At 33.1% G+C, this 23,241-nt stretch overlaps 3 protein-coding genes and 1 long non-coding RNA gene across 8 annotated transcripts; 2 read left to right on the top strand and 2 right to left on the bottom strand.

Moving 5' to 3' along the window:
• Positions 1-1,304: 1,304 nt before the first annotated feature.
• On the top strand, positions 1,305-23,138 carry LOC111481772 (peptidyl-prolyl cis-trans isomerase CYP18-2). Of its 2 annotated transcripts, XM_023127362.1 has the most exons (9): positions 1,305-1,316; positions 12,526-12,537; positions 13,405-13,409; positions 19,489-19,569; positions 19,747-19,842; positions 19,940-20,001; positions 20,185-20,318; positions 20,823-20,907; positions 22,747-23,138. In XM_023127362.1, exons 4-9 carry the CDS (start codon positions 19,498-19,500, stop codon positions 22,790-22,792), a joined length of 495 nt encoding a protein of 164 aa, XP_022983130.1. In that variant the 5' UTR covers positions 1,305-1,316; positions 12,526-12,537; positions 13,405-13,409; positions 19,489-19,497; the 3' UTR covers positions 22,793-23,138. The 2 variants fall into 2 exon arrangements, with proteins under 2 accessions (XP_022983130.1, XP_022983131.1); XM_023127363.1 differs by lacking the exons at positions 1,305-1,316; positions 12,526-12,537; positions 13,405-13,409 and having other exon boundaries at positions 19,470-19,569.
• Positions 10,214-11,482, top strand: LOC111481680 (probable F-box protein At2g36090). Its single transcript, XM_023127241.1, has one exon. It carries the CDS (start codon positions 10,328-10,330, stop codon positions 11,411-11,413), a length of 1,086 nt encoding a protein of 361 aa, XP_022983009.1. The 5' UTR covers positions 10,214-10,327; the 3' UTR covers positions 11,414-11,482.
• On the bottom strand, positions 11,566-14,614 carry LOC111481815. The gene is made up of 4 exons (XR_002718091.1): positions 14,429-14,614; positions 12,282-12,535; positions 11,967-12,214; positions 11,566-11,700 (listed from the first exon to the last, which is right to left on the bottom strand). It is a non-coding gene; the product is annotated as an uncharacterized LOC111481815 (long non-coding RNA).
• Positions 15,013-19,283, bottom strand: LOC111481649 (mitochondrial fission protein ELM1-like). 4 transcript variants are annotated; one of them, XM_023127190.1, is made up of 12 exons: positions 19,023-19,279; positions 18,654-18,750; positions 18,594-18,620; positions 17,829-17,895; positions 17,295-17,391; positions 16,989-17,138; positions 16,759-16,885; positions 16,448-16,560; positions 15,930-15,993; positions 15,740-15,833; positions 15,534-15,642; positions 15,013-15,375 (listed from the first exon to the last, which is right to left on the bottom strand). In XM_023127190.1, the coding sequence occupies exons 1-12, from the start codon at positions 19,203-19,205 to the stop codon at positions 15,259-15,261; spliced, it is 1,245 nt and encodes a 414-aa protein (XP_022982958.1). In that variant the 5' UTR covers positions 19,206-19,279; the 3' UTR covers positions 15,013-15,258. The 4 variants fall into 4 exon arrangements, 3 of the variants coding, with proteins under 3 accessions (XP_022982958.1, XP_022982957.1, XP_022982959.1); XR_002718072.1 differs by having other exon boundaries at positions 15,772-15,833; positions 18,594-18,750; positions 19,023-19,283; XM_023127189.1 differs by having other exon boundaries at positions 18,594-18,750; positions 19,023-19,278.
• Positions 23,139-23,241: the final 103 nt, after the last annotated feature.

Here is a 23,241-nt window from a genome sequence, read left to right as displayed (position 1 = left end):
CATTTTGTTTTTCATAAACTTAATTTTAAATATTTCATCCTATTTATTTTTGCCAAAGTTTCCCAACATTTTTCCCTTTTTATTTCCAATTAAAGAAAAACTCTCTCTCTCTCTCTCTCTCTCTCGCCCCACCTCCTCTCCTTCCACTCCCCGCCGCCGGCCCCGCCCCCATTAGCCACCGCATCTCCGGTGAGCATTGTTAGAGGGCGGCGGGACGTACGACCTGACCTTCACAAAGCCCATTCACCTTCACCAGTTTGGCCCTCTTCCAGCCTTCTCTCTCTCCCAACATCAGCACAAGAATGGTAGATCCTGATTTAATCCTCAAGTAATTTAAAAAGGCCCTTAATGGATTATAATTTTTACTTTTACCATATGTATTCACCGCAAGAAATGAGGTTAAAAAAAGAAACTTGAGTAGAGACCAAACATTATAATTATTAACCAGAAAAAGACCAGTTCTTACTGACCTCTTCCACTTTATTTAAGCTTTGCAGACATTATGAGATGAAATCAAGCATTTAAGCATACATAATATAACATGGAATTGACCAAAGGATATTAAAAGTCAACACAAGATCCCCTCTGTGAACCCAATGGAATGAAGCAATAGCAGGGTTCATCACACGGAAGTAGCCCACCTCCACAGAAATTTCCAAAACATGACGGCCGCGGCGGTGGTGCAGCTTCCGGTGCACCCTCACCTATTTTTATCAGCTCATCGTACCCGTCCGATGCAGCTCGGTCGTTGCTACCGTCGGCGACGAGCTGGTTTCGAGCTAAAGAGCTCCTAAATGCCATTGCCACTAACAGCACCACCAATGCCACCTTCTTTCCCTCCATATTCGCTCTCTCAATATCTCTTTAACTCTTCTCTCAACTCCTTTGCTCCTACTTCCATGGATAGCTTCTCTATTTATTGAAGATTCGTTACATTATTTAAAATATTTTACGAGGAGCACGTTTTTTTTTTCCTTCCTACTTTCTTTCTTTCTTTCTTTATTTATTTAATTTTGTTAAAATAAAAACCTGAAATCTTGTTAATTAGAGAGTAAAACAAGTGACAATAAACATGCCAGCTTCCCACAGATGAACTAAATGTTTTTTTACAAATGTGTGGAAGTTTCTGAGTATAGTTGGGAATGAGTCCTACATTAGCTAATTTAAAGAATAATTATGGATTTATCAGCAAAAGGAAAAGGAATATGAGACCTTTTGAAAAACCCAAAGCAAAACTCATTGTGGAGATCTATAAGTCCTAATAGTCTCCTTAGCATACTCAAATAACTCAAAAATACAATATTAGCAGTGGGATCGTTACAAAAACAAATCTTATCCACACGTTTACGATTAAAAAAAAAAAGAGATGAGGAAAGTGTAGTAGCATACAAAATGATGGGCACCAAGATGCCAAAATCATTTTATTTTTTGCTTCTATTATTAATAATTAATGGAGCAAATAATTGTACTTTGGGACCACATTTTCATTTCTTAATTGAATTACCTTATTATTCACATGGGAAAGATATTATATATATATATATATATATATATATATATATATATATATATTCGTCTAGGATTACGCGTAGAGTTTCTCTTATTTATTATTTCGATTTTTTCTTATAATTTAAATTTATTTTTGACTTTTTTTTTCGTGATATGACTGTGTTATCTACCTATCGCTTCTAAAGTAAAAACTATACTCGCAAATTAATACACGTTCTTTATATGGTTCCTAAAAAGGATTATAAGGTCACCTAACATAATAATTTTATCTTTAAAATCACTATTATTCGAACGTGGCATGCTTCCGTAGAAAAGAAATCACTCATTTTAAAAATTATTTGGCGAACTATATTTATTAACTCCTAATCTTTTATTAATTAGGTCGTTTGGTTGAAAATTGTTTAGAAACACGTTGATTAAATATCATATTATTATTCTATCAGCATATTACATAGTAATACATATTTTACATGTTATTTGGCATATGATATTTGAATTATTCATGCTGCAAAAAGTCGAGATAATTTGTCAACATTTCCCAAGGGACATAAAATTAAAAGAAAAATAATTAAATGGCACTAATTGAATTAATTAACTATTAATAATTCATACCATTGGACCACGAAGTTGCTAGAATGTGATATTGACACGCACATACATACAAATTACTAAATTAGCACGTGTTTATTTTATATTATAATAACAATAAATTATTTATATATAATTTAAACCTTTTAATTGATTATTAAACTAATTTTGTGTAATAAAATTTTAACATATTTAACTATTTTTAAAATTTATAGAGCAATTAAATATAATTTTGAATATATGTGTGTATATGTGTGAGGGTGCGTTCAAACTTAAACTAAAACTTCAGAAAGCATTGGATATATAAATTCAGGAAAAAAAAAAAATTATAATTTAACGCAATAAAAAAAAGGATAGGCACCTGAGAAACAGCCAATTAAAAGTGGCCACGTACTATGGATAAGAAATGAGAGGTAGAAGTGGCCACGACCTAGATAAGAAATGGGAGGTAGACAATAAGAGAACGTGCATCTCCAAGATTGTATGATATTGCCCATATTGTCTATTCTAAGCTTTCATGTGAACAGAGATAATATTTAATAGAGGTTTTTTTTTATTGTTCTTTTTTATTTTATATTATTTATTCCATTTATTTTTCTAACTACCTTCCATTTTTATTTTTCGTTTATTTTTTATTTTTTAAATTATTGTTTATTCTTTTTATAACTCATAAACTATCAAAAATACTAAAAATATACTTTTAAAAAATTAGAAAAAGTAAGGGTATCGAACCAATATTTGAATTCATAGGGCCTAGTTTCGATTTCCAAGCCCATGTCTGATACCACCTAAGCCCAATATTTTTAGTCAAGCCCAATTTCAATGTAAGCCCACACTACACGACCCACGACCCACGACCCACGCAGTGTACATTCATTCAATTTAGCAGAAGCCCCGCTAAGAAATGAAAATATAATTTTCTTTTACTTCACACAAAAAAATTAACACGTGATTCACGTGATTCACGCTTTCCGTATTCCGAAAAGTAAGGACCCAATCTGTTGAAACAAAAAACAGCGACAAGAACCTCAAGGATCACGAAATCATGACTGTGAGTACTAAAAAACAAACTCATATAAAGTCAAAGATCATTCTGCAAAGCATAAATTCATTTTAAAATATTATGTTTTACTTTAGTCTTCAATGATGTCCGGAGGGACCCTAAGTAATTTTCTATCTATATATATTTTAAAACTTTATTCTATATTCTAAAAAAAATATTTTATTTCAAAACTTACCGTACCATATTTGATATTTCATAAACATTTCGAAATCATTATATGAATAATTTTTTTTTAAAGAATAAAAATATATTTTAAAATAATTTATAAAATACCCGATATAAAATTACAGCTTTACAGAAAAGAAAAGAAATGATAAAAGTAAATGGGATTTATTATAATTTACCCCTTTTTTAACACTGTACAATAACATGTATATACAAAGTATTTTAATATTCTCATAAATTATCTTTAAAATTTTCTCCCATAAAAACTGATTCTTACAAATAATAATAATAATAATAATAATCCGTATGTTATTTTTGTATATTCATATATAAATAGTTGGAAAAAAAAAAATTAGCTCTTCCACGGCTCTCATTGAAGTTAATTTTAAATAATTGGTTCCTAAATTTTAATTAATGACAGATTTTAAATTTTATAATAATTTAATTTATGGAACTTTAACGTCTAATAATTTAAATATATTACCGAATGTATATTTGTAATTGTTCATATATTATATGGTTTAAAATATAATACAAATATATAATATTTATAGATTAATTATTTGGTAGGCTTTACCTGAAGAAACTTTTTTTTTTTTTTTTTTTGGGGGGATAATCATGTTCAGTTGGTGCAATATTGACTCAAAACATAATAATATTAATTCTGCAATGTTTTGGCCTTTTCTTTATTCAGTCAATGTTTAATTTTAATAATAAATAACTAAATTATGTTTCATTGATTTGATAAATCCTTAAATAGTACAATTAAATAGTCTATGATGATTTGATAGGTAATTTATTGCTTCTTACTCAAACTTAATTAATTAATTTGTTAATTAAAGTCACTGATGACTCGAGAATTTATTTTTATATTTTTAAGGATTTATTTGATTATTTTAAGGAATTTAAGCAATTTGGGTGAAATTATTGTAGAAATGAAAATATGATATTATTTTTTTTTTACCCTATTTGAAGCTCAGTGATGCATCTCATCTCAAGCAGTCGAGTCTCAAGATTTGTAAGACAGTGTTTGAAAACTATAAAAACATCAAATTTTGCCTACCAACATCCGTCCCATGCTCTTCAATGTTGAAATTTTGTCCACGCCCTTGAAACACTGTCCCTAATGTCTCAACGTTATATTAAGAATTCGCGCGTTTTTATTAATGCCCATTTTTAGAAAATTTAGGTCAAACGTCAATTTTTTAATAGGACGATAGAATTGATAGAATTAATTGAAGTTGAAAAAGTAGATCAATAACTTTGAATCTCGTGACATATGATGGGTTTAATTGATCAAACTATTTTTTCTATTGATGATTTCATAGTCTAGAAAACGCACCAATTATTTCTCGATGATTTTAGTCTATAATATGGTTGTTAGTAATTACGCTACTTAATTAAACTAGAAACCATGAGGACGACATTCGTACTCAATGTAGTTATATTGACGTCGTATACTGTTTTTTAATATTTTTAAGTTAAAAGGTAATTACTCATAAATAGAATAGAAACATAAAATATTTATTTAATTTTTACTCTAAATTAAATCGACAATTATTCAACTTATTCAATTAAAAACCATAAATCAAATATAAATACGTATTTATTAAAACCATAAATAATGTAAGCGTAGTCTGAAAGATTCCATATATATTTTCAAAACCTTTTTCATTCCTTCGAAAAGTTTGAATTGATTATTAAAATCAGTTTGAATCCTTTAATTTAATAGGTTAATTAGGACGTAATTTCTCAATTATAATAATAATTATTATTTTTTTCAGAAATTAAGATCCAGAGAATCTTTCAATGGTCTGAAAGGAATCAATCAATCGAATTATTTAAAAAAAAATTCTTTTTTTTGGGTGAAGAAAACGCAATTTTAAATATTTATATGTATTTTATTTTATCTGTCACCTGAAAAAATTAGAATTATTTTTTTCTTAATTATTTTAGCTCTAAAAAAATTATATTAATTATTTAATTGATTATGCGACTTTGGTTGCATATAAGAGTAACGCAAATAAACGAGAGGACCATAGACACCCGGGGTAAAAAATATATAAGAATAAACTTTGGGGGTATTTTAGTAATTCAATTATCTAAATGACGTTTATGAAAATAAATAAATTTATTTTAAATGACGTGAAAATAGTGAGAGCGCTTTGACTTTAAGGAAAACTGCTACAAGACATTATGTCATTGGCATACATAATATTAACCAACTGCTTTAATAATATTCATCAAGTAACAACTTTAATATTAAATTGACGTGGTCCTCTATTAGCTCCATTATAAATTTTGAATATTATTTTATTTCAGTAAAAATTAAAAAGTAATACTTGTTGAAATTAAATTGAGTAAATTTGAGTAATTAAAAAAATAATAACTGAACATTAATTTAATAGTATAGAAAAAAAAAATATTGGAAATGAGTAGAAGATCATAATTACTAGAATAAAATAATTCAAGTGGAATAGACCATAAATCACAATAATAATTTTGAAATTTAAGTGGAAAGAGTTAGAAAATATTAGTTTTACAGTGGTTCTGTCAAATTCGACCTACTCTACTCCCCAAGCTTCTTTTTGGAAATTTGTATAAAATTTTATTGACTCTTTCCACAGATTAGAGTCAAACCGTTACACCGCTCTTTTTACGAGTTCAAGTGCAAACTCAATTTTTTCCAAGGCGTATGATCAAATCGGTACAAGTATTTGAATTTGGTAGTAACTCACCACAACTCTCTCAAAGTAGATTTACAATTTGAAGTACTCACAACTATTTTTTTACAATACAATAAAAAATCTCTCTCAACAATAAAATGAATAAAAATAAAATTGGAAATTTGGAGAGAGCAACAAACAATCGAGACTTTAAACAAATGAGGATTGAAGAATTTATGGAAGTTGTGTTTTAAAATGTGGAGAAGTTTATGAGTGTATATCGGGAAGAAAAGTGCCAAAATGTATGAATTAATATTGACCCTTAGATTATGTTAAAGAGGGATGGAAGGTGGAGATTAAAAGTAACTTAGAGGAAAAATGCTAAAATATATAAATTAATATGGACTCTTGCATTATGTCAACGGATAAATTAAAATAATAAAAAATGAGGTGAGTAAAGGTAAAGGATAAATTTAAAATTTATTATAAATATAATAACATAATAATAATAAAAAATTATGTGAATGAGTTAAATTAAATTTTTAAATTTTATTATAAAAATAATAATATAATAATAATAAAAAAATATGTGAGTAACCATCTAAATTTTAAAATACAATATTATAATAATATAATATAGTAAATGTAAAAATTATTTTATTTAAAAATATAATAATAAGAAAAACACCACGTGCTACTCTTCTAAAATTATAAGCGTGATACTTTTTTATTTGTCAATCATTTTAATTTTGCTGTCATATCATCACGTTGAATATGTTGTCTCGACTATAATTTATTCGTTTTAACTCTGATTCGAGTAATTGAAAAGTAGTTGAGATCGTTATTTTTAACTTTATACGGTAGTTAATAATTAATTGTAGGTTTGTTATCATAAAAAAATATTCATCAATTGGTTGGGATTAATTAAATGATAAAAAGCCAAAAAAAAAAAAACCCTATTAATTTAAGACAAGGTGACAAAATATACTATGAAAGATAATTGACACGTGGTGTATTTATTATTCCTTTGCACGAAGTAATCAACACGCTCCATCCACATCAAGCTCCTCTTGACCTATTAATAAATTAAACAAATATTATTATTTATTTATTTTCTTAATTTCCATATTATCAACTAATATAATTAATTAGTGAATATTATTTGAAAGTAAACAAACAAATGAAAGGATTGGAATCGTTTTTTTTTTAAAATAGAAAAGCAAAGCTTTGAAAATTAAAAAAAAAAAAAAAAACAAATAAAAGTTTTGGTTTGTGGAAGTTAGGTAAGAATATGATGAAAATTGTGGCAAAAAATTATTTTAAAATTTTAGATACTTATAAAATAATGGTATTTATTTATTTACTAATTAAAGTTTTGGATTAAATTTCATTAAAGGTAGGTGGAAAGTTGAAAATTAATTATCTCCTCATTTTAAATATTTTTAATAAAATAATTTTGATAATAATGATAAATGTTGGTGAATGTTTAAACAATATCCATTAAATTAACATAAATGTCAACCGAATGCATAAATAAATTATTAAAGTGTGAAGGTTGTACCGGTGGAGCGACGAAGGAAGGAGAAAAATACAATTCCCCATTTCTTAAGCTATCTCATATATATATATATATATAATTATTAAGAAAGATAAAAATAAAAAGAAAATTCTTTAATCCCAGTTATTATTAAAATAAAATCATTTAAAGTTGAACGCTAGGATCCGAGCCCTAGCGAACCCAATTCGAAGCTCAAATAGTCCTTAAGATGAGTGTAACAACTCAAGTTCACCGCTAGTAGATATTGTACTATTTGAGCTTTTCCTTTCGAGCTTTCCCCTCAAAGTTTTTAAAACATATTTACCAAGGAGAGGTTTTCACACCCTTATAAACCATGTTTTGTTCCACTCTCCAATCAATGTGGGATTTCACAATCCACCTCTCAGAGAACCTAACATATTCGCTAACACTCGTTTCTCTCTTCAATCAAAGTGAAATCTCACAATTCACATCCTTTTTTAGGCTCCCTAACACACCGCTCTATGTCCACCCCCTTTGAGCCTCAATATCTTTGTTAGCACACCGTCCAGTGTGTGGCTCTTGTGAGATCTCACATCGGTTAGAGAAAAGAACAAAACATTCTTTACATGCGTGTGGAAACTTCTCTTTAGTAGATGAGTTTTAATAACAAGTCTAAAACAAAAAAACTCAAATAAGATAATATTTACTAGTGGTGTAAATAAGCTATTAACACGCAAACCAAGAGCTAAAAAACTTAAAAGTCCACCTTAACCAAAACCAACTAGTACGAGAATTGCAATTCATGACATGGGTGTGTCTAGTGAATCTGTTTATTGTAGCGTAGCCAAACGTGTTAGTGATTGGTGCAACATTCTTTTACAGACTTTATGAAATGAATTGATTGACCAAATCATTAATTTTGGGATTATAATTGATATTAAAATGGCCTCAACAATTTTTTTTTTTTTTTTTTTTTTAACATAATCTCTAAGTATTAGGAAGGTGGGTCGAAAATCCACCATGGTTAATTGACTTAATATTTAATTAAGTCTAAAAGACTTTATTTTTCTCTCTCTATTTCTAAAAAATACTTTAATTAATTAAGTAATTTAATGAAAGAATCATTTGTGGGCGTCGAGATTGAAAGCCAAAAATCTTTAATGGAAGATTAGTCGTATTCCAAGATATATATATTATAATCAACTTGCTAAATGATAATTAGACTAAAGGTGTGAACTAATAATATAAAATTCCAATAAAATATTAAAAGTACTTTACATATATATGCAATATTACCCTTATTTATTGATTGATATTTTGGAAGTTTATTTAGTAGATAACAAAATATGATAATAATAATAATAATAACAATAAGAGAATATAGCTACCCGCTCTCTTGAAATTTAAAATTTTTAAAAAAATAATAATAATTTATGAATATATATATACATATATAATAACTAAATATGCATATATAATAAATTAAAATTGAAATTTATAGTTAAATTTTGTTAATGTGTAAATTGATGTTAAAATTTATTAAATATTTTTAAATTCTACATAATTTGATGGTTTTATTATTATTATTATTATTATATAAAATAGTTGAATAAAAAATAAAATTACTATTTTCAAATTTGACGCTTTCTCGTTTGTTTTCAGATCATTATTTTAATTGCCATGTTTTTTTTTCAATTAATAAATTAAATAAATGCAATGAAGGCAATTTTATAATTTTGTTGATTAAAAAAAAAACAATTTACATTACAAATTATCTTTTATTTTTCCAATCATTAGAAAGAGAAAAACAATACAAAAATGTGTAAATATATCTTTCGGGAAACATTATCTTTTGGCACACACTTTGAGAGCTCTTATTTCGCCAACGTGACACTAATAAAAAATAATTAAAAGTTTCTAAATACCATAAAATGAATATTTACCGATATTAATACAATATTATCAGTTTTCTATCGTTTAAATAATACTATAAGCACGTTTGTTTTAAATATAATATTTCTAATGCATTTTAAAGCATACATTTACATTTAGTTATTAATTTATTAACAGAGATTTAAATATTTATATCCCACATGTTGTATAAAATATAATGCGAGAATTTAAAAGTTTACCAAATTATTTCATTAAATTTAACAGCGATGAAAATTTAATGCCAAATTTAATTTAATTTAATTTAATTTAAAAGTGTTGATCGGCAAGAACTTTATTGTCATCTTTTTCTATGTTTTGAGATTGAGTCTGTCCAAAAATTTTATAAATGTGTCTATGAAATTTGGTACGATTTTAAATTTAATCCATTTTTATACATATGTCTATGGGTCGAAGAGAATTGATACCTCTATTATGCCATAGAAAGAAAAAATGACAAAGCATAAAAAAAATAAATGCAAGGACATAATATTGATAATAAAAAATTAAATTTATTTAAAAAGAGAAATGGATGTTTGTTAATTTAAATATTTTTATATGAATTTTTACATTTATAATTTAGAAAAAACTTATTTATTATTTTTGACAATATTTCTATGGTTATTTTTGTAAAAATTGATATATCAACGGTTTAAGTTGACGTAGACCCACACCCTAACTGTATTAAATACAAAGAAATATTGACGGATATATGCCACGTAGTGATATGGACAATATATTTATTTATTTTCGTTAAAAAATACCAAGAAAATGAATCAAATTGCAATTATTATTTTTGTTTGGAAATTTCTTTTGTTGCGTGCTGTACGAATATAAAGACCTTACTTTCCCTCTTCAAAGGGATCAAAACCCAAATTTTTCTAGAAAATGTCATTTTGTACCATTGGGATTTCATGCCCGGAGCTGTATCAGACCTCTTCCCCGTTGGCGTTGTCGGCGTTCTCCTCCGGGGACGGTGACGCCACTACTACGTCTGTTACCGATATCCATCCAGATGTTCTCCGAACTCACATCTTGACGCGTCTCGATGGACCAGCACTTGCCGCGGTCGCCTGCACTTCGTCGCAACTTCACTGCCTCACTACCGACCCAAACCTCTGGGCGGAACTTTGCCGCTCCACGTGGCCGTCGACGGCGACACAGCGCCTCCACGCTCTGATTTCAGAATTTCCCAACGGTCCTAGGTCCTTCTTCTCTGATTCCTTCCCTCGTCTCTCTTACAACTCCGAAACTTCAACCTCTTCTTCTCCGTCCTCGGCAACCTACAGCCGCCGCCGCCATCACTTTACGCCGGAATTGATCTCCGCCGTCGACATCTACTACCGGGGAGAGATGGTTTTCAGCAAAGTCGTGGAGACAGAGACCCTCTCCGGATGGTTCCGATGCACGCCGTTTCGAATCGATATGCTTGATCCTAAAGACGTAGTTCAAACGCCGATTAAATTTCCAATCGGCGACGGAAATACATGCTGGGAGCTTACGGAGGATCTGACTCTGAGCTGGATCATGATCGACACCGCCGGACGGCGAGCGATAAATCTGTCGAGCTATCGGCCGGTCAGCGTGCAGCGACACTGGCTGAGCGGGGAGGTGCACGTACGATTTGCAGCCGTGCTCGACGGTGAAAGAGGAACGGCGACGGAATGCGTGCAGTGCGGGATTGCAGTGACGTGCGGAGGATGGGAAGGAGGGAATTTACAGGTGAGGGAAGTGAATTTGCAGGTGGAGGATCTGGACGGAACATATTTGAATGGGAAGGATAGTTTAGTAATTTTGGAGAGAGCGTTGGAGGGTAAAACGGGCAGAAGGGGAAGGAAAAAGTTGGAGGAGTTTATGGAGAAGAAAAGGGAGAGGAAAGAAAGGACGTTGAGGAGAGAAGGGACGTTAGATAAGGTGTGTTTGGCTTTTGGGTTTCTTGGGTTTGCTACTTTCCTTCTTTGTCTTATTATTTAAATCATAAATTAAAACTAAATAAAATTAAATAACTACAAGACTATTCATTCACACTATCAGTATTATATTTATGAAAAAAAAAAAAAAAAAAACTATATTACGAGCAACCTTATAAAACTATTTATAAAAAAAATAATATAGTATCATCCTTTCAAAAAATGCTGACTTGATAGATAATAAATAAAAAGATCATTCATATTCTTGATAGTAATTAAAATTTTCTCCCTAACACCCAAGGCTCTCTCTCGTGATGCCATTAGCTCGCTTTCCTAATGACTCTCTTTTCCCTTCAAGTTCAAAGATTGTAAACGAAGAAAAATTTCTCATCCGTCCCTCATGTTAATGAGACTTAAAACTTATTTTAAACCTTGAGACTAATGGATGCAAAAAGAAAAGGCAATCTGCAAACTAAGAAAAGGCATAAGTGTCTGTATGTCAGTTGAACTATAGTTAAATAAGATACTTAGCAAATGGGAAGAAAATTTAAAACTTTTAAAGAAAAAAAGTCTGTTAATCTAATTTCTACAAAGTTTAAAAATTCCTGCAAGCTGACCTCTTTTTCCTGAAGCTTTTTAGCACATCTCTAGCATGAAGCAAATTGCTGATAGAACATGTCTGAATCACACTTTCCATGCACAGCTACTACGTGGGTTCCCTCCCTGTTCAGCTAATTCCTTTCTGATAAATGACGGAACAATCACTTATCAGTTTTCTCCTTTAGGAGGTCCTCTCGCTATAAGATTTCTGCCAATTGGAAGGCAGTTTCACATAGTCCGCAAAAATAAGCCTTCCGTTCAAAGGCTGCAACAAATAAACATTAGACTTGCATTTCTAAGATGTAAAAGTAATGATAGAGGAAAGTGCAGACCTTCCGTTCATCTTTGTCAGTACAATATGCGCTTCGTCTTCAGATGCAAAGGTGACAACTCCAAATCCCTTTGACTTAACAGAGGCTCTGTCCATCAAAACTTTGGCTGGAGTAGAGAGAATTGTTTTTTGAAACTAAATTGCCATTGTAAGACATGAAAGCTAAAGTATCTGAATGGAAGCCATCTTCCACAACCTAACCATATCGAGAAAAGGCATCCGATAGTCCTTTGCCCATGGTGTAGAATGAGAGTACTGTAGCAAAATATTCCAGAACAAGGATTTCAATATGGAATAAGGAATTGTAATATGCATAGACTGATAAAATATTCAAAAGCAAAAATCTAAAGAGCATTATCATATACAAATGATTATATTCCTTTCCACAAGAACAGTAAACAAATCTATTAATCAATGTGGTGCTTGTGACTTGATCCGCTAGCGCTGGTTCGATTTCTGCCAAAAAATAAAACAATTTACAGGGATTTTATACTTCTTGTCCATTCTTTGAGTGAGTCGGGTCATCGGTTGGCTAGCTTCACCAGCTTGGCTCATCAGTCATCAGCTGATTAATGACTAAAGCAGAGTCGGAGAGGTTTTGACTTTTCAGCGAAAGTTGAGCTCGTTCGTTGACCCTCCCCTTGGATTTTCTTATTTTTATCTGTGAAGTATGTAAGAATCTTCTATAAAGGAAAGAAACTTGAGATCAAAGGTTAACAATGAAAGAGGGATTAATATTGGGTCATGTCCACAAAATCCACTAATCCCATCACAGAACAAGTTGATGTGGCAGTTTGCCAGAACAAGAACACGCTAACGTTTATCCACAATCATGGTTAAGCTTAAGAACCTTAGACATCCTAGATTTGTAAAGCTAAAGCTGCATATGCACTCTTGGTCTATAGGTCTTCTTTTAAAGAGAGTTCAAGAGAGCTTCTACAGTTTTAGCTATTTCAGGTGATTTATGGCCGGTTTTGGTGATCAAGTACAACGAGCAATGGCAACCAAATAGGTCTTCCAATACAATAGAAAAAAGATTTAGGGAGTTGAAGCTCACGGAAGATGGAAACAAGCTATGATAGTTTATGAGGAAGTTGTAGCAAACACAAGAGAGGCATCATTAGTGGGGAAATTTCTGTGACAAAAGAATGTTTTATTTTGACAGGAAATACATTTTGAACAACCTGGAAAGTATTCCATGAGAAGGCATTAGACGCAATGAAAACTCTCTTCATATTCAATTTCTCCGAGATTAGGTTGATAGCTTTAAAATGATCGTGGATGTGCATGGGTTACAGCAAGTGACTAATCTGTTTGGTATAATTGCTAAAGATAAATCCTACAAAAAGTGATAAAGATGGTTTGGAAGTAAATATTCAAGTAAAAGCATTAAAGACATGCCACACTGCACTCTTAGTGGATGATGAAGCTACCTGGGAGGTTCATATTACATTATGCTATAGATCTGGGGTTTAGGAACTTAACCATCTTTGGGCAATGGATAGTACCAAAAAGAAACATGTTCAATGGTGAAGAGGAAGACCTCCCAAAAGTTGGCTCGGTGCTTGCGTACATCATGACTCCAATTCAACTAATGAAATCTGATGTATAAGTTATGCTATTTTTTGTCTCTCCATAAGTAAATGTAGACTAAGATCAAGGATGAAACATTTTACAAATTCTGTACATTCATTTCATATCTAACCAGCATTTTGATCTTTAACATCAACATTAAGAGAAAGTATGCAAATCATTCGATGTTTATCCTTTACAATATATAGAACAGATAATCAAATTTTAAAATTAATATCAATACAACACGTTCTCCCCAGAGGCCAAAGTTTTCCACGATCGCGGTTTCCAGAAGTAAATTAACACGAGCTCACATTCAGACAGTCAAATTTTCACTGGTAACTTTAAAACAAAGTTTACATTTCACAAAACTAAACGTATGGACATCACAGAGAGCTTAGTTCAATCATACAAAGTTAGCTCAATTCACAGAAACAGAGGAACGGTTAATGAACATAAAAATAAAATTCACGGCAAAAAATGTGATTTCAGTTCTGAAACGTAGACTGCAACGTTAGATGGACACGATGAATGGAAAATGAACAGAAGAATAGAGAGGAGGAACGCTTGGCTTACCACCAACAACAAGCTTCGAAGCTATGCCTCTAAAAGAGACGAGACGAGACGGCGGTGGAAATATAGGGGGAAGAACGCGACGATTAAAGGATATTGCCGTCGCTTTTATGGTCGCCGACATGGTAGTAGTATCAAAGTGATACTATGCGTTCATCTTCGTGTCGAGAGCGCGGGGGTTAAAGAACGGCGGCCGGAGGCTTAACTGACTGGAGTAGCGACGGGGACAAGTGGTCGTATAAAAGATTCACAGCCCATTCTGCCGCATTCTGGGCCGAGCCCATTGGAACCCCAACACGAAATCGGCCATCGTAACGAGGCGAAATAAAAGAGTGCGTAAAATATTTTGTTAAATTATAAGGCTAAATTAGGAGTGGTTATTTTTTAAATATAAAATATTGTTAAATTTAACGACTAAACTTCTAATTTAACTTTTAAAAAATAAAAATAAATATAAACTATCCATTTCTATAACGTATATATATATATATATATATATATATATATTTTAATACCAAAAAAAAGTTCAAATATTAAATATAAAGTTTCAATATAAATATAAAAAATTGCTTATTGGAATGGACCGCTAAGAACAATAACCCATCAATATAAAGTTTCAGTAACCACAGATCAAAGACATTACAATTGCTAGATTATCCTGTAAACAAATTTGTAGCTGTGTTTATTCAGATGCTCTGGAGAAAAATTGAACAGAAGCGGACACGAGAACCCGAAAGAAGGGGTCACCAATCAAAGAACAAATGCATAAAAAACTGCCTAGAGATGGAAAAAATTCCAGGCAGGTATATGGAAAACTATTGTTAGGCTAGGTCCTAAGTTCCTTTAGTCGTTGTATTAATTCTCCACCCGCGTGCAGCGAGTGCCGAATTTACCCGATTTGCAGCGTCTGCAGTGTCGTTGAGGGGAGAGTAGCTCCAACTATCTGATATCTGTGAATCAAGAGATCAATCTATCAGGAAAGGTTTGATCTGTAATGTCTAAGTAATAATGATCAAAAGGAAACCATAGGATTGTCAAATTTAGTTACAGACATGGCTGAAGTTTACTACATGAATCCTGAAAACATAAGGAAGATAACTGGACTTACAACTTCTTTACCGGTGAACGGCCTGACCACTCCTTGTTCGGCGAGGGACTTCTGGAAGTCGGCAAACTTCCACGTGCATCGGTCAGCTCCAATCACATAGACGGGTTTCCTTCCGAGATTACAGACATGTCAGACAAACAGATGAACAACGTGAATGGTGTTATACCATATTAGTTACAAGTGTGCAATTTGTACTTTAAACATACCCAGTACTGCAAGCCTCACTCAACATACTAACTGAGTCTGCAGTTATTACAAAAGCGTCAGCCCATGCTAGATGCCCGAGATGCGGATTTGGTCCTATGTAACATAATATGAACAAAGATCTTAGACAAGGTTCTATAATACAGAGTAATTATCATACATGTTTCTAGAAAAACAAGGCAACTGAGGTACCTTCACCATCCCAAATGAAGACTTTAGGATGGGTGCTGAATTCTTCCACCAAGAGTTTGGATATCTAACATCATACCAGGAAATATGATCATCAAATCCAAAAACAAATAAATAAAATGTGAAATCTCACGTCGGTTGGGGAGGAGAACGAAACATTATTTATGAGGGTGTGGAAACCTCTCCCTAGTAGACACGTTGTAAAGACCTCGAGGGAAAGCCCAAAGAGAATAATATCTGTTAGCGGTGGACTTGAGCTGTTGCAAATGGTATCAGAAAGCTAGACACTGAGTGATGTGCCAGCGAGGACGCTGGGCCCCGAAAAGGGGTGGATTATGAGATCCCACCTCAATTGGGGAGGAGAATGAAACATTCTTTATAAGAGTGTGAAAACCTCTCCCTAGTAGACGCGTTTTAAAAACCTTGAGGGAAAGCCCAAAGAGAACAATATGTGCTAGTGGTGGACTTAGATCGTTACATAAAATAAAATATAAATCAAGTGATCAGGCATCGACGGACACCTTCTCTGGAGTTCGACGTGAAAATGAGATCCTAACACTTCCACAGCTCCACATAATGTTTTGCAGCATAGTAGCTAACTGCTTTGCAAGATCGACACCATAGTGACAATTGCCTGTATAGATCATATAGATGCAAGGTAGGGTTAGTCTATCAAAAGAAGAGTGGGGGATAATAATATCAATACAAGAACAGTTTAGATTTGAAAGGGAAAAAAAATCACACAATTTGAAGTGATTCCAAGAAAGATTTGCACATGATCTTGGTCAACAACCATTCTAACGTTTTTCTAGAACCAGAAGTAAAAAATTACTTGATGGGCCTCCAATATTAACAACGAGCAGTGGTTTTGGAAGATAAGCCAATTCATCATGCCATGTAGAAGCTGCACACCTAAGTGCAGCAAAATCAGCCTGATGAAGAGCTCCAACCGTAAGAACCTGTGGATCAAGGTTCCAAATGATGAACAAATGCAACAATCAATAATTATCATTGTTTTTCAGTGTGCTATGCATCAAGCGTATATGCGGAGCTAAGACTTACCACATTTTCTCCAGGAGGTTCACAAGGAGTAATCCACCGACGAAGCAACCAAGGAATCTGTTGTCGTGCTTGAGGAGTCAACGAGTAATAATCGTGACGAGGAGCAACTACCAAATCAAATCTATCTAACCGGGACCTCGGATGTTGAATCTGAAGCAATATATAAAGATTTTAAGCACCTGATTAATGGTAAATAAAGATTAAGACTCCAGATAAACAAAAAATAAGTTCAGACCTGACAATCTCAACAATTTTAGTCCACTATAATCATTATAAAGGGGGATTATACAGAGAAAGGGGCTTCACCTGGACAACAAAAACATTTTCTGGAGCAAACCTTTTAATCGAGCTAGCAACTGAAATGGTATCTCTGCCAGATGCGATTACAAGCAATGGGCCATCCCTAACAATGATATAGTAGCACATGAAGTGAAGTAATTAGAGGACAGCCCTGCATCTGATCAGGAATTAGCTATCAATTTAGTAGTTTCGTCTAAAAAAATTTAAGAAAAGCCACCATCAGACACAAAATATACAGATTACAGCAAACTATTACAATATTAACTCTGTCTTCTTAGCCTTTGGAGCTAATCAACAACATTCAATTTAATAAAACCACTCTACTGGGAATATATCCCAAAGTTGTCAAACTAAATATAAGATAAAGGATTCAGATTTTTATTTGAGGAATAGTACTCATAACCTCAAGAGTTGGAAATGTCGGTCGAGACATTGGATTTACCAACAGGCAAAGGGTTCAGAACCTCTAGAGACCATTGAAATGGATTGTATGTAACCCCATTTTTCTAACATGCCATTAGAAAGAACGTACGAACATACTTATCAAATGTTTCACGTGCCACTTTTGCAATTTGCTTTGCATCAGCTTCTAAAACGTGTGATAAGCCTGCAAATACCAATTCCATCAGGAATACCTTCTAGAGTCCGACTTAGGATAACTAAAGGGTCAAGTCCAAATAATTGCTATAGTTTCTTGTAATTAGGAAATTTATTCATATATAGTTTACATCAGCCTCTGAACTCCTATTTTACTCGTTCAGTCGATGACTTACAAATTGACAGAATAGTTACTCCGGCCGTGTTTGATAATCATTTAATTTTTAAAAATTAAGCTTACAAACGCCGTTTCTATCTATGAGTTTGTTTGTTTTGTTATCTACTTTTTCTAGGAGTGTTTTCAAAATCCAAGGCCATGTTTTGAAAACTAAAAAGAAAATGGTTTTTAAAAACTTGTTTTTGTTTTTAGAGTTTAGCTATGAATTCAAATGTACTCTTAGATTCTTGAAGTTTTAGAGAGTTTTTATTCAAATGCCAGAGGAATGATCGGCCGGACAGAGGCTAGGGCTGCTTTCTTCCCACCGCGTCCTTCAAATGCCAGTGGTACCATTTCTACCGCAGTAAAGAATGGTGAGAAAATAGGCACAATTTTCAAACACCAAAATCACTAGCATACAACAAGGAAGGCTATGATACTAACCCCTATATCAGCTTCACTTTCGAAGAATCATTTTTATAAGCAGTTCACTTCATAACCAATTCTCAACATAATTTACTAGTGAATTGTGAAGAATTAGCAAGCATTACCACTTTTCTTGGTCAGCGAAGGCATTCCATTATTCCCTTCTACTTTTATGCTAGAATCACCAAAAATTTGCCTGATAAAAATGTCCAATTTCTTATGGACAGAAACTGGGAGCCAATGAAGCCACTTATTGATCCCTCCCCTTGGCCTCATAACCCGCTGCACAGCAAACATAGACGAATTACAGCCGATGAATCCTTCAAATAAGCTGAGTTATAAAGCTTGCACGCAAAATCAAACCCAACTGTTCATATGCATTCGTGACACGAATAAATAAAACACACATCGAGAGTGCACATAACTCTGAAGTTAATTGAATTAACTGGGCTGTTATAATCAAACTCGATTAAGGAAGTGAGTGACCACCAAAAAATTGATTTGGGAAAGGCATAGTTTATATAAACGATTGAGAAAAACAACAATATACTCACGTAAAGAGAGTGCCGACCTGAAAGGCCGAGAGCTCGAACCAAACCCAGGCACTGGTTCTCCGCGCCGGGGAAGCCATTTCCGATCACGACGGCCCTCCTGATGGCGCCGTAGACGCCGCCATCGAAGATCTCCGGCACGCGGGATGAACCATTTGAAGGCTCCGGAAGTCTGATCGGTCTCATTTACAGTCCAATGCCCTTCACAATAAGTAAGGTATACAAATAATTTTTTTTTGAAGCTTAGATTGAAATATTAATAAAACTCGCAATTTGCATTACAAATTAAAAATATTTTATGGTTTAATGAAATCAATTGATTATATTTTATTTTGTATATATGTAATGAAACGAGTCGGGTTTTTATTGGGCCTAGTTCATTTGAGGCCCAATAGGAATAAAAGCCCATTTTGCTCTGTCGTGTTTACTTCTTCCTTTCCCCGCGAAAAAGTTTCTGCGATTTTTCTGTGAAGCGACGATGTGGGCAAGCGCTGAAGGAGGGCCGCCGGAGGTTACTCTGGAGACTTCCATGGGTTCTTTCACCGTCGAGGTACTCTTTCGCTTCTCATTTATTTAGTTCTTCGTTTAGCTTCTCGTCCTGCTAAGTTTGAATTGAGTTTTACTCTTTTTAGTTGCTTGTTTGTGGAATTCAATTTTTCTTTGGTGCAAAACCGAGAATTAATAAATTAAGCTCATAAAATGTTGTGCTGTTGATGCTGGATTATAGCTTTACTTCAAACACGCACCGAGGACATGTAGAAACTTCATTGAGCTTTCTCGGCGAGGTTATTATGACAATGTCAAATTTCACCGGATTATTAAGGTTTGTCTCTCCTTTAGTGGTGGTTGTTTAGCTGCAGGTTGATCTCTTGAAGGCTTAAGCAGTCTTTTACTCCATGGGGTTTGGTCATTTCGTGTAGGATTTTATAGTGCAAGGTGGAGATCCCACAGGAACTGGACGGGGTGGGGAATCTATCTATGGGTATGCGTTTTCTTTTTATTGTATATCAATAGTTTTAGTTCCATGTAAGTGTTCTTCATTTTATCATGCGGTTCTCTCGCTGTCTTCACATGAATGAGTACTTGAGTTGAATTCTGAGGTCCTTGAGTATTTATTTCAAGGTATTTACTAATTGGGTTTTCTTGACGTGTTGATGTGTTTCAGTAAGAAATTTGAGGATGAAATAAAGCCAGAGTTGAAGCATACTGGAGCTGGTATTCTATCAATGGCAAACGCTGGTCCTAATACAAATGGAAGCCAATTCTTCATCACTCTTGCCCCTTGCCCATCCTTAGATGGTAAGCACAGTTCTAGCTATTCTTGTACTCTTCTTAAAGTTATGTCAATCAATTAATATGCATTTCACTAGGAAATGATGTAAAAATGGCTTGCTTCAATGAGTAAGAAAGAAAATAAACTATACGGGTCTCTTTTTTGCATTTACTCCCGACTAGTTTCATGACTCTAGTTGATTTTGGATGTAACACATGCTTTATATTTGCAAATGACAAATCTATGTTACGGGTTGCAAGAACATTTTGGAACGTTCGAGTTCAGAAGAATGAAGTACTTGAGTTCTGCCAACTTTAAATACTTTATGAACTGCCTCAACGTTTCAAGTGTAGGGTTTTGTACTACTATTTAAGCTTTTTGAATCCATCACTAATCGGATGGGTTCATTGGATGCTTTTCAACGAGTTTCCAATTGAATCTATATGAACTCCTGAAATTTAATCGTAACATGTTTTTGTGGAAGTCTGTTGAATACTAATATTTCTTCAATCCATCTTCTCTATTTCCAGGGAAGCACTCCATCTTTGGAAGAGTTTGTAAGGGAATGGAAATAATCAAAAGGCTTGGCAGTGTACAAACTGATAACAACGATAGGTATGCCTTCTCTTCTGCTATGCTTCCATTTTCCTTGTACTTCGACTATAGAAAACTGGATTTTTGTTGTCTTTAGATCAGTAGAGCTTATTAATCAATAATCACCTACTTGATATTAAGTACTGAAGAGAAGAATATTTTTTTGATTAGAAACAATTTCCTCTCTAATTAACGGACAAGTACCAGAAAGGTACATGAGCTGGATACCAGCTAAGTAAGAAGTGAACATAAAAGCTTTTTTTTTTTTAAAATATCTGTGAGTGGGGGTCACCTTTGCCCATGGGACAAGCACCTAACCTACTACATTTAGTTGCCAAAGTAACTTGTTGGATATTAAATTCTAGATAGGTGACCATCCTGACTTGAACATACTCCTTCTAAGCCCTTTAATATTTACATGGATCTTTTTCATCTCTAAGCCAATTTAGGGTGGTTGTATACATACAAGGATTTCAACTAGGGAATTATGGACACCTTGAATCTTGTTTCAGCAGGTTACTTAATGAAATAGTAATAACAGAAGGAAATTTTGAATTGGGGAGAATGGAAAGATGAGTAAAGAAGGAGTTATGAGTATAGGACCCCGAGGGTTCAAAGTCCATTTTGTATCAAACAAGGTATTCAATGATACAATTCAAAGCAAATATGCAAGAGGAAACCACTCTTCAAGCTCTTAATTCTATACCTACTAAAATTTGAGCTAGAGTTTTGTTATTTTGTACTGAACAATTCTTTCTTAATGGTCATCTTTATCAAGTCCTAGATCTTGAGCCTCTCACCCGTCTGAGACACCATCTATTTTCATTTAATATTTAATTAGACTAATCCACCTGATTACATATCGAAGCTAAAACCCATGGGGGTTCTTTCCACGCTACCAACTTCTATGTCTTTGAGGAGCCAACCATTCAGATGCGCTCCAAGCTTGTGAACGAGGATCTTCTTCAATAAAACTCTTGAGTTCATGAAGAAATCTCCAACTCCACTCAGAGATAAGTTAGGTTCCGATGTTTGAGATTATGAGGTTCAGAACCTCCCTGCTCTGTAGGATGAGAAACTATCATCCGACTAGTTATGTGATAAGATCAAATAACAGTTAAGTCCCTAGGGATATCGGCGAGAACGGACTATTCCAAAATCAATTTTCCACTCTTTGGGATCATTAATATATTTTATTGTTCCAACAGGTTGCTCAAAATTATCTCATTTATAGGCATCTAAAAATCACTAGGAGAAGCTTTTCCCCTTGAGGCATCCCAAAATAATTAAGGGGCCAACTCCTCAGGATTCATCTGATATTAATTGCTTGTTTCTAGAAAATAGATTCTTCAATACCAATGCCAGATGAAAAACTTATTAGAAGGTTGATTTTCAAACTCAAAATGTTAAAACTGAGTGTAGCCAGTTGGTTTTAGAATATCGGTACCATCTTTGATCTGTCTGTCATGTCATTGTGTCGATGAGTTGATAGATCATCTTCGAATTTCATCTTTAATCTTTTAAAATCTTCAATCTTATTCTTCATGCATATATTATTTTCTATCAAGTCGATATTGTCGCTAAACCTTTAAAAAAATGGTGTGAATTTCAAAATGATACTTTCTAAGAGGCTATTTGGTCTCATTTAAACATCAAGTATTTGTAACTGAATTAATATCATATACTTTGGCATCTCATCGTCATCTTGTCAAGATTTCTCTTGCATCAAGATAGTAAAGGCTTGATTGGGAAAAAAGAAACCCCATGCTTTTATTATAGTATCAGAGTAGATAAGATGTAGTTTCAGATGGAATAATGGTTTCATTGAGGCTAATTCAATTGTCATTTTTTCTGATACAGACCCATCCATGATGTGAAAATCCTACGGGCATCAGTTAAAGACTAAAGCTTTTCAGTTATCAACTTTTGACATTCTCGTATCGTCGAATCGACTGTGTATGCAGCAATCAAAACCGAAAACAATGTATTTTCTTTTCAGATGGAAGGAAGGAATGGAAGAATTTCCATGTTAGTTGGTTGAAGAAAGAGTAGAGGGGAAAAGGACCTTCCAATCTCATCAAATTGTATTCTAAACTCATAACTACTTAGCATATGACTGACTTCTCTTTATATGCCAAGTATGAGTTTGTGGGTCTTCCACCCATCATAATGCCTGACACTTCTGTATTCAAATCGTGAATGAACAATGCTTTATTTGGAGTTCTTATTATTAGAAATCTTTTGAAATGGGATTGACATTGTGCGAAATCAAACGGATTGAAACTAACTGGGAATACCTTCTGGCTGATCGAGTTGGTTTGTTCGATTGGTTGATTTTTTAAATTTTAGCTTATT

Source organism: Cucurbita maxima, unplaced genomic scaffold (genome assembly GCF_002738345.1).
Source record: "Cucurbita maxima cultivar Rimu unplaced genomic scaffold, Cmax_1.0 Cma_Scf00007, whole genome shotgun sequence".
Lineage (NCBI taxonomy): Eukaryota > Viridiplantae > Streptophyta > Magnoliopsida > Cucurbitales > Cucurbitaceae > Cucurbita > Cucurbita maxima.
This window is presented reverse-complemented; position numbering and strand designations above follow the sequence as displayed.